Here is an 11,625-nt window from a genome sequence, read left to right as displayed (position 1 = left end):
CTCTGAACATTTTATCATTTCGTAATATGTGAATTTACTCAGTGTAGTTTCAGAAATTATTAACCATTTCAAGTCACCCACAGTCAATGTGTTGCTCCTGGCCCTTGCAGAGAGGAACAATCAATATCCCCAGAATTCTTATTAAGTTTGTGTTAGTAGGATTCACATAGATGTTTCCTTTAACAAAACTACAATTCTACAAGTCTTTGGTGCTGAATTGTAAAAGTATTCGCTTTGATATTGCCTTAGACCATAAACTTATGAAAATAAATCCAAAATGTTAATTATGACAGACTGATGAGATTTAAAACATAGGTTTTCCAATCTTAATTAGCTCTACGTTGCATCCAGTTGTTCTGAGCAAAGGTGAGATTTTTTCCACAACACTAATACAATAAAAAATCCTAGGCAACACCTTTGAGAAGCTTCCTTCATATGAAATGAAAATATCTCAACATGCTAACAAAAATTCTGCAACAGTAGGTCAAGATGTCATTTATTTACTGTGAAGAGCAGATTCATTCTCAAATTCAACCTCTCCTCACAGCCAAATCTTTTTTTTTTTTTCTGCAGTCTTTATCACAGAAGGATATACAACTTTTCTTCTTCCAAATACAAAGACAATCAAGACAGAAATTCAAAATGCTTCATGAAGCAAACATAGCATGGTACCGTATTCTAAAGATATCTCTGAAACAATATTGTTGGACTCATTGATAATTTGTAATGTTCATATACTTTTATTGAATAAAGCAGCTTTGAAGCTTATCAGGCACTGCCCAACAAAATATTTAGTCAAAAAAGAAGAACTTTTTAAACTTTGAGCTAGTAGCTCAATATTCTATACAAAGAAAATGGTAAAATATTTCATAGTTTTAATTCTGAAGCCAACTCTTGCTGCCTTCCTGTACATTTGTTTAAAAAAAAAAAAAACAACAAAATGAGTAACAAAAATTATCATCAGGAAATATATTCTCAGGCAAAAGAAAGAAAGAAAGAAAAAGAAGGCAAGGAAAGAAGAATGAAAAATAAGCTTAACCTGTAGATATGCTTGAGACAAGACCAAAGCCAAAAGAAAATTCAGTATTGCATAGCACGGTCTAAGGATTCAGCTTTCAGCAAACCAAAAAGGGGAGAGAGAAGCAGTTTGGTATTGATAGTTTCCATCAATGATAGCTAGTCATCCAATACTATTTACATTATTATATATTGTATGCCATTGAAAGTCCTGTTTTCTTCAGTCTTAAATATATTCTTAAAACAGGATTTTTAAACATCTGAACAAAACACTTCCTGGCACTTTGCTATTACAATTCCTCTGAACAACATACTGTAACTGAAGTCCTTTTAAAGTGTCCCTTAGAAATGAAAGTGCCGTTCTGCTACATATCTTTCACCAGAATCCAAAAAATCCGCAATGCTGTGTGTCTGGATCCACCGAGTGCAGCAACAACAAATCCAAACCAGGTCGTGACCAAGAAATTCCGATAACCAGATCACAAAGACCTCTGACACCTGTGGTCTGCAGAATCCAACATTCTGGCTGGTAAAGCTTCAGAAGTGGTCGTAAACAAGCACCATGGTTAAAGGCCTCTATGTCCCTGCAGGGAGATCAGGTTAGGATTTCTCTCTCTTGTGTTTTTCTTTTCTTAATTAAAAAAAAAGCACTTCAGATTAGAAACATACGTTCACAGCGTAATGCTGTGATCTCTCCCACTGCAGTTGTGAAGAAAAGCTCTAGTCCCATCTGAAGACAGATAGCTTTGATACTGCAGCTCAAATTCTTGAGTAAGGCTGAAAGGAGCCTTCTCTCTCCAGAGGCCTCAATGTTGTCAAATCTTTTCTTTAGAAAAAAAACAAACAGCCCAGAGTATTAACATCTTCATCGCCTCTGCTGTGCATATACTGGGTAGGCTAGTGTGACATTGAGAGAGTCATTGTGCTGCACAAGCGACGTGTGTTGATAATGTAGCACCAGTTCTTTCAGCGAGTTGTACAAGTTATATGGCTCTGCAAATCCATACCCAGTAGGTGTTTTGTTTATCACACAGTGCTTTACTTCTCCATCCACCCTAAAAAGGAAAACAAAAAGCAGATTTTAGTTCGACAGTACAAATCAAGTTGAACTGGTAAATAAGGTATTGGCAAAACATCTTCCAATGCTGTTCACTGTATGGAATTTCTGTCTTTTATGCTGGGATAATGGTAGAAGTCTAGGTTTAACCAAAATTCCCAGATGATGTGTTAACTTTGAAAGCCAGTAGACAGACAGGACACTACAGATGCACATATAGAAGATATTCCATGCTCTAATTCCCCTCCGTCTCCATGAGGCTCATCTGCAGCAGTGCCACAGGATGGAGCTATGTAGGAAGGGAGGAGCATAAGGAATGGGTGGTCTCAGGCAGTTTGGTATCTGCTTCTCAGCCCGAGATACAGTGGGGTCCCTGCATATGCCAGTATGCATCTGCCCCTCAGATTCCATCCTTCTCAAAGCAGGGTACATACACGACAGAGCAAGCATAACAGCCTTGTTTGCTGCTCTCTCGAACGAGGAATGTTCCATCTCGCTTGCCCCGCAGCAGATTTTCAGCTTGGCTTCTATTGATATTCCCCACATTCCATGTTCTCTCATCATGATGCGGCAAGTCCTCATCATCTTCTACCATGGAGTATTGGCTGTTGACATATGACAAAATACATTTATGAAATGTGTTACCAAGCAAAACCCAAGAGCAAACTATTTCCCTGTTCACATTACTTAAAAAGTAAGTCAGTGGCTAGTAGCCTTCCTGGTAAATCAAGGCAACATTTCAAATGCTGAGTGAAAATAAAATGTAAGTTCTGGTCCTTTTTTCTTTCAAAAATACTCATGTAAATCTGAAGAAGGAAATAAAAGGATGCTGTTTTACCTTTCAGTATCTGCTGCAAGCACCTCAGTGCTTCTACTGTTGCTCACTGTTTTGGTAAATAGCAAGCCCAGTGAAATCAATTCCTTCTGAGTCAGCTTCATTTCCAAATCAGAATACTTGGTCAGCAGTGAAAAATAATGCAGTATATCGACTACAGCTGCTGCTTGGGAAAACTATGAGCAGCCGTACAAGTAGACAGACTAATTACTCATAGGGGAGATAGCTGCATGAAAAGGGTGAAATGATACAGTGGTCTCCCTACTTATATCTAGGTTATAAGAAGAGCATATAATACAGATATTTCTTCCAAAACAGTCACCAACTATAAAGATAATTCAAAGTTGAATAGAGCCCCTCCAAGCTCAAGACCACCATGAAAGAAGACGTCTCCAAATTTGTTGCGAGAACAACACATTTTCCAAGTGGTAACTGGTGGCTACATATTCTCCATTATATCACCTTTGATCTGTGCGTGAACAACACAGCTTCAAAATGTCTGTGCGATTTTTGTAACCTTATTTCTACCAAGGCAGTCACAGCAGAGATGCACAATTTCCAGGATAACAGTAGGTAACTCAGTAAACCAAACCAAACTAAAACAGACCACTAATGTGGACAAGCCTAGGATGTAAGCCCACAAAACAGTCACTGTCAATCTGGTGTTCTTGCTACATGTCACTCAGCAAGGCAGTGTAAAAAGCTTGCACAGGAAATTACATAGGTGACAGCGTTGATATGGATTTTATGGATTTTTTACTTACAGCATTCTGTTTTTTTTTTAAATTTATTCATATATACATTTGTTCACTGCTTCTATGCATAGTATTTTAAACTGTGACTTTATGTCACTTTTGGCTTAACAAAATGGCTTGCATTTTGTTATTTGGTTCACATTCTCACCAACTGGATGCCTTTCATCCAGGAATTAAATGTTACCTATTCAGTGGCCAAACTCAAGTCAAAAACATAAATGAAACTGAATTGCTCAAATGACATAATACTATCTTGCTACTACTACTTATCAAAAAATTAACCAGACCATAAACCAGGGAAGAATCACTCTTCAACAAACACATTTGATCACCCTGATACCACGGTGATATAGTACTTTGGTACCACTATGCTGGATGTCTCCCTGGTACTAACATTTGAGCTCTGAAAAGAGCCTGCCTATGCCTGAGACATGAACATTTACCCTTCCATGTAACATCCCTCCAAGATACTAACACCTTATGACATTTACTTCACTGGCAAGAATAAAGACACCGGTTAAGTTCCAGTGCTTTGCTATTTTGCTGTATAGGTGCCTCTCTGAACAAAGGCAGTAGCGGTTGAGGTAAGAGTCCTTTCTAATGCTTGCATTATGCAGGCTGCCATGTGTTAAGTGTACACTGCCAGTGGATAACTAGGCTTGAATTTCTCTTTGTGGTCATGGAATTAAATATGCGTTATCTCGTTATTGTATAAGATGAATTGAAATGCCAGGAATATTTAAATCTTTTAGTACTCACTCTTCTGTATTTTCATTGCCCAGCCATTCATTAAGCTTCTTCTGCCGAACACCTTTTTGAGTCAGCCACCTAGACAAAAATCACACAAAACAGTTGTTATTCAGAGAAGTCAGATGTTACTAGAAGTAAACTTAAAATATATTTTTATTAATTCATAATGGTACTTACATTAAATACTGGTCTCTTGTTTTCCTCAGCTGTATCAGGTCTGGCTTAATGCTGTTCATACGCTTGTCTATCTCTCTATATTCTGCTGCTTGCTTCTTCAAATCCTCTTCTAATCTACGTCGGCTGTCCACAATTTCACTTATTCGAGACTTCAATTTTTCATAGTTGTGCATAATTCTGGATGGCATAATTTGGTAGGTTATATTCTCATGTCTTATTCACAACTTAATCTACTATATTTTCAGGTAGACATTTAAGAGAATAGATTCTTTCTCTAGATTTACGTGCACATTGAGCAAACTCACTGCTATGCTAGTTGAGGCTTGCTTAGCTTACAACAGAACAACTGTATACTTGCCAATGTACCATAATTTTGGGTAGATCTATACTTCATACTGTTTCTTTCCTAAAAAGCACACAATTTGAAGTGCAAATACAAATACTGACCTTTGTATTTCCTTCTCATTTCCTTCACGTTTAAATTTTTCAATGTATTCCTTACTGTATCTTTCTTGTGTCTGGCATTGCTCTTCAAATATTTTTATTGTTTCATTAAATGCTTCAATAGCTGTTCTCTTCATTTGAATTTCCTGAAAATAAAATAATTGTTATTATAGTTCTTATCAAACAGAAGGGATGATTTATTGGCTTGTATCACTGCAAAGAGACTTCAGTATGTTGTAACAAAACGGCTTCAATCCCTTCTCTAAGAATGCATTCTGTCTGCAAAGCCTTACAAAACAGAGAAAATGGGCCTGTGCAAACTGCTAACACTACGAGGTATTCCAAGAAAGGCAAACTGCTAGACAAAGGCCTAGCTTCAATATTTATTTTGTATAAATAAGTTTTATTTGTGAGATTTGGAAGTTTATGGGCCTGTACTTTGCCCTTACTAGCAACTAATGTTCTTGGAAGTATAGCTGCATTTTAAAACGTAGCACTGTACAAATCTCCAGATTTCATCTATTCCATCCTCCTGCACCTACACAGCTAGATTATATCCAAGTCTTTAAGGCAACTTTCAGGTTGCCTGCATGCCTAGACCTTGCTTTGGTTATTTTCAGGCATATTTCCTCTATATTGTAGGAAGCTGTCTTGATCCTGAGGCTGTAAAAGAGCACCAACAGCACTAATTCCGTTGGCATTTCAAGACCCCGTTAAAATGAAAGAAGCATACAGCCACCTTTTCAATCCTGCACTATAACTACATGTTACCTCTCCATTCTGTGTAGATGAAACCAGCCTCTTCAAAAACTAATAATAAAACACAATGGTCCCTTACAAATATGTCTTGAAAATCTGTGCTTGACGTGATGAGGTCAGTGTGCAGAAGTGCTGCTAACCAAGGGAGTTCTGAGCTTGCTCTGGATGCAGGAGTCGGGCTTAACCATGGGGTTAGGTTGCAGGTGGTGATGGTTCAACCATGAGTAAGCAATTCCATCATACTGAGCAAGCACATCAAGCACGTCTCCTCTTTTGGGCAATGGTAGTGGTAGAAGAAGGGAGCAGGAGGAGGCGGCTGTCAGAGATGTCAGGATGGATTTGTAGTAATATTCTTCTAAAACCAGAAAAGACAATCTCCACTTTCTGCCTGGTTTCGAACATAGCTCACCTGAGATGTTTTTGTATAGTCTTCATAGAGTCTGTCATATTCTCGACTTTTTTCTTGGAACTGGGTATTATATTCATGTAATTTCTTTCCCACTGCTTCAATGCTATCCTCTTTTACTACTTGATCCTGGGAGGATGGAAAGAAGGAAATATATTCAGTAAAGAAACAATTACGCTGCACAGATTTGCAGGATAATGCCGCTTAAAAATGCCCAAATATTTTACATTGAAGAGGTGGTATCTCTCTTATCAATATGCAGATACCACATACTATATGCATATAATATGCAAATTAGGAATAAAATTAATGATAAAAAATCTGCATTGCAAATGCACAGCTTTGTACTGAAAATTATATATTCCATTGTTAATGAGTGGTATATTTATTAGCACAATGAGTTTATTTCTTGTGTATACAATATGTAAAGTTTTAATTACCTATTTGCAATTTGTGACTTTTTTTTTTTTCAATCTAGCTTTCTATCCTCTCCTTTTTTTCAAATATCAACAGGCGTGAGGTTCTCCATAATCAGTGACACCTCAGATGGTAGTAACTTCTCTGTACTTAAGTGTAACACAAAGAAAATGAACCAAATTACCTGCTGGTACTTAGATACTGGATACAGTAATTTTACATCCAGTTTAGGATTATATTGGGCTAGAGATTCATTCCGGTAGTGGTTTATTAGCTCGACCACAGAGTTGAAAGTTAGTGGGTCAGAAAAACCGTATTTCCCATCTCGGTGGAATATTTTGATCAATTTGTTATTTCCTCCTTTCCTGCAAATGAAATTTGTTGAAAAGTCAGGCATAATTCAAATACTATTGCCTAAAGAATGCGCATTTTCATATTTAGTATTTCATGTATACTATCAGGGGTTACCAATCCAGTGTAGCTGTCATACCTTAGTGTAAGGGTATAATCCCCATGCATTTTGGTTGAAGCATCTCGTACCAGAAAGGTACCATCAGCAGTATCTCGAAGCTTCTCATTTACTTCTTCCCTAAAATGAAAGCAAAAGCAACCAACGATTTTAGCTACTTCTCACTCATTTCTTCTCCCACTGTGCTCTAATTTCTTCTGCTTTAAAAGAACGATTTTTAAAGAGCCTTCCTGATCTCCATATGACCGCAGTTACTTAATAGTTTATATAATATTACTAGTGAACAAATGAAATATAAAAATGGCATCTTCAATATCCTCTGACTGTTGGAACAAAATAATATAAATGTAAAGGTCTTTCTGCTTGTTCACACAAGCCCAGGCAATTGGAGAAGCCAGTGCTGGTCTAATGTATCTATATATAGTACAGTTAAAAATGTTGCTAATATATGGCACTTGCTAGTCTGGTTTATTATTAACTATTGTGCCTGGATTTGAGGGTCTCAATGAAAGAAAAGAAAATACTCATTTCTTAGTGTTGTCCTCTCATTTCACATAGCTGTCTTGCAATAATACAACGAACACCAAACAATTCTACATATTACATTCTAACTGACTGCCAGTAACTTTTTAGTCATGTTTGGCACAAAAACAGCTGCGATATGTTAAGTGTTGGAAAATATCCTAAAACTGGGTCTTAGAACTATATTTTTTCTATGCTTAAGCAGAATACACATATATAAAACAACACAGCAGGAATACAAAGTAAATACAGGAAATATACATCTTGAGCTGATTTACCTTGAGATATCTCCCCAGTACCATTCAGCATCTTGTAATGACATGTTGTTATTCATACCGTTGTTAGTCACAGTACTAGGTTTTGGTGGCTTAGGAGGCAGTGCTGCAAATGAAAAGGAGAAAAAGTTGGTTACAACTCACTGAAAACCTGATCATATATACCTTGGAATTTTACCTTAGAATATGAATGAGAAAAAATGAACGGGTAAAAAAAACTAAGACTGACAGTCTTTAAACTGTGCTAAAAGAATCAAGAAATTTTGTTGGAAAAAAATAATTCAACAAGAAAGATGTATTTCAAAAAGTACGTCACTCTTGCAATAACATATTTTATGCAAAACAACACCATACCTCTCCCTTAAGTCAAGAAAGCATTTGGAAAAAATAATCTGAAGTTTGTTTTTGCCTCATTCCATTGTCCTTACATGAATATAAATGGTAAAGCATGTAAAATCTCTTTTTTCCTCCTATACAATGATGTTAGAGGAATGATGCTATTTTCTCACCTAAGTACTAGATGATAAAACAATGTAAACCCACAGCAAGACTGTGCATTTGCAGAAGAATTTGATTTCTCTGATACTCAGAATTTGCGCAATGATTTGCTGAAAACTACTTTAGGAAACCCATCTGTGACCCATATATCCCTTCTGTTAATCTTGGTATTCTACAGAATAAACTGTGCTCCAAATGTCAGGACTGATTAAAAACCACATCCTCTTTTCTCAATGTCAAAGCTGCATACGTATACCAGTGAGTGCCAGAGAAGATACTGCAGCACTCCTGACTTACTAGCAAGGGGGACTACATGGGAAAGAGGATTAAAAATCAAACCAGCTCTTGCAGTTCTCTAGTAAGTATAGCATTCCTTACAAACATCCCTTTATGTATAATAAGACTGGCTACAAAAGACAGTACTTTTATAATTGCGATGAATGACAAGACAGCTTAATATTTTTAATACCACACAAAAAAATGATGTGATATCAAAAATTCAATTAACAGGTACATTTTAAAAATTGTTTTTCATGAAACAATCCAAAGTAATGTTTCAGGAAATACAAGTGTTGCTACAACATCTCTTTTAGCCACAATGTAGAGCATAGATAGCAAAAATAGTAATAATAAAAGATATGCAACATTTTTACAACATAATAGCAGAGCTAGAGCTACATATGACAAAATAAAAATGAAACAGAAACAGGTCAATTCAGAAAAAAAAACAGTTAAGTAAGCAGACAGGTAATTACTATAACCATGCACTAAAATACAATTTAATTCTTATGTATATAAAGAAAAACTATCTGAATGAACAACAAAGTAAACCTTAAATATATACTAAGGATTTTTCAGAAGCTATCGTAAAGACCAAAATGAATTTGTCTTTCATAATAAGACTGCAGCTTTACCTGGTGGATCCATTTCTATGTAAAACATCAAGTCTGTGCCACAATTTATATCTGTCTTAGGATAGTCTATATCCAGCTCTTCCATATTCCAAACAGTATTGTACATTTGTATGAGTTTCACAGAGTAAGCACAGATATAAGAAAAGAGTCAGGCTCTCTTTGTAATGGTGTCTTGGAATTCATTTTAAAACCTATAAGGGGCTGCACTGTAACCTATTACATCATGATCCTCAGCCAATCATGTCAAAATAATGTCACCAGACCCCTCCTGCTTCATCATTCGCTCCTACATTAATCTTAAAACAATTTCAGTTTCAGAAGGAATCTGCATCCAGCCGCCCGGCACGAGAGAGCCGCTGCTGCGAGCGCGGAGCCGGAGCGGCTCTCCCCTCATGCCCGTCTCCGGTTCCTGCTCCCGGCTCCTTGCGGCTTGGTACAGTCCGAGCCTGGCAGGGTGACAAAGGCTGGTGTGCTGCAGCACGTAGCTTGCACACACGCGCGCAGCACAGGCACGCGCAGGGCAGCTCCGCTTAGAGGTGTAGACAGGTCACTCCTCGGTTTCAATCTCCTACCCCGTGCACGGAGTTGAGCATTCAAAAAGCTCTAATAAGCATGTGCACCGACTGTGCACACAATGAGACAGGAAAGGGAATCAGAGCATGACTCCAGGTGTGTGGATATCTATTGTACACACGTATACACATAAACATCTTAAAATATTATATTTTTAAACTTCACAAATTCCTGTAGTTTTAGGAACACAAAGCACTGACACATTTGCTATTAATACACAAAATGTACTCACTACGGAGAAGTCTTTTTTTTAATCTGTATCAGTTTGTAATGCAATACAAGAGTAATCATCTGGACTAACTAATTTTGAAATCTAAAAATCAAATACTGTAATCTCACATTTAGGATGTCACTGAGACTTTTTTAAACCACTGAAGAGAGTCAGCATTGAGAAAGATCTTGAATAATAATTTTGCTGAACATAAAAAGAGGCTCTGTCAGGATATAACAAGATTTAGTCTGCCTTTTCACACTGTTTCTCTACCCTGCTCTCGTTGAGTTATTTATCACATTAATTGTTTTTAAAAGCAAGAGTCATTGTCAGTTTCTTCCTCCTAAGTTGACTCCATGTCATCAGTATCCTCCTGCTACTTAGGAAAATTCTTTCTTAACTCCCCCATCACTAACTCTCAGAGCTCTTGGAAGAAACATGTGCAGAATATACTACTAATCCAGAGCGATCCGAGTGCTTTATATTCACTATAATGTATAGGGGCAGAAAAACAGATACCAAAAATAACCACAACAAAAAGTCACTGTGGCAACTATCAGTGCCTACATCATAAGAAATCCTCGTGCGGCTTAAATATGCTCTATCTCATAAATACTCATTAAAAATTAATGCAATTTATACCCTTCCCAAATATTTCACACATATCTACCCTCCCTCTGTGCCCTTTGCTAGCTCACTCGCTTTCGACAAGCATTAACATGCAAGAACACGGCTGGAGTACCAACAGCAACAAAAAAGAAATACATGCCACTTTGCTGATATGTTAGGCTTAAATTCACTTTCCCCTCCCTGTTTAGGTAGACATGTTCAAAGATGCTTTCCATTTCTAAAGTGTAATAAGATACTTAAGATCATCCCAGACACAAGTCCAAGCACTGAGCTCGAAGGTTTAGCCCACCTGCTACCCAAACACTTGAGTTGCCAAGGTAATTATTTAAATTAGGTTATAAAAGTTTTCTGACAAAAGACTATATTAAGTTTTACAGTTCCTTTGAATATAGGCTTTCAGGAAAAAAAAATAAGTCTCCAGGGTTTCACTGGTGGCCGAATTCTGGACTGCCCACACTTGTATAATCACGTTGCTGCTCAGCCCAAACCAAGCCAGCTGCCGGGCAGGAAAAGGCAGGAGACAGATAGATTTTCCATTGCCTCTGCACAACCTGGAGAGGTGCTGAGCACTTGCCTTTCATTCGCATATCTTAAGACCATGAAATCTCTACCTGGCAATCAGCTACAGCAAAGTACCTCCACAAGGTGATAAAAAAAGCACACAGAAATTTAAAATCACTTACTTTGTAAATTATGCATCACAACTGCTCGCCCTTGTAATACAGCCTGAAAATACAATCCAATAACCTGAAAAATTAAGCGGTTTCCTCCTACAGAAAACTTTCTAAAGGAAGAAAACAAAAAAAAAAACTTTTTTTTTAGGAAGTTTCTCTGAAGCAACTAAACAAAGAATAATTAAAAAAATAAAAAATAAAGTTTATGCTTTCCAATCAAGGCTTTGGAAAAACCACTAAAA

At 37.1% G+C, this 11,625-nt stretch overlaps 1 protein-coding gene across 3 annotated transcripts in view; it reads right to left on the bottom strand.

Moving 5' to 3' along the window:
• Positions 1 to 717: 717 nt before the first annotated feature.
• Positions 718 to 11,625, bottom strand: part of LOC104575770 (phosphatidylinositol 3-kinase regulatory subunit alpha) — a 50,962-nt gene continuing 40,054 nt past the window's right edge. Inside the window, exons 1-10 of one of the 3 annotated variants that reach the window (XM_010223115.2) lie at positions 11,393 to 11,574; positions 7,887 to 7,989; positions 7,108 to 7,206; positions 6,802 to 6,982; positions 6,204 to 6,329; positions 5,039 to 5,181; positions 4,592 to 4,768; positions 4,424 to 4,492; positions 2,509 to 2,679; positions 718 to 2,072 (exon numbers count right to left, since the gene is read on the bottom strand). In XM_010223115.2, coding sequence (XP_010221417.1) covers positions 1,883 to 2,072; positions 2,509 to 2,679; positions 4,424 to 4,492; positions 4,592 to 4,768; positions 5,039 to 5,181; positions 6,204 to 6,329; positions 6,802 to 6,982; positions 7,108 to 7,206; positions 7,887 to 7,989; positions 11,393 to 11,408 — 1,275 coding nt within the window. In that variant the 5' untranslated portion in view covers positions 11,409 to 11,574 and the 3' untranslated portion in view covers positions 718 to 1,882. Of the gene's footprint in view, positions 2,073 to 2,508; positions 2,680 to 4,423; positions 4,493 to 4,591; positions 4,769 to 5,038; positions 5,182 to 6,203; positions 6,330 to 6,801; positions 6,983 to 7,107; positions 7,207 to 7,886; positions 7,990 to 9,295; positions 9,469 to 11,392; positions 11,575 to 11,625 lie in introns of those variants that run through there. The other 2 variants (XM_010223114.2, XM_088534815.1) reach the window with 2 other exon arrangements.

The sequence above is a fragment of the Tinamus guttatus genome, unplaced genomic scaffold (assembly GCF_059628265.1).
Source record: "Tinamus guttatus ecotype Peru unplaced genomic scaffold, ASM5962826v1 Tinamus_guttatus_pri_ptg000600l, whole genome shotgun sequence".
Lineage (NCBI taxonomy): Eukaryota > Metazoa > Chordata > Aves > Tinamiformes > Tinamidae > Tinamus > Tinamus guttatus.
This window is presented reverse-complemented; position numbering and strand designations above follow the sequence as displayed.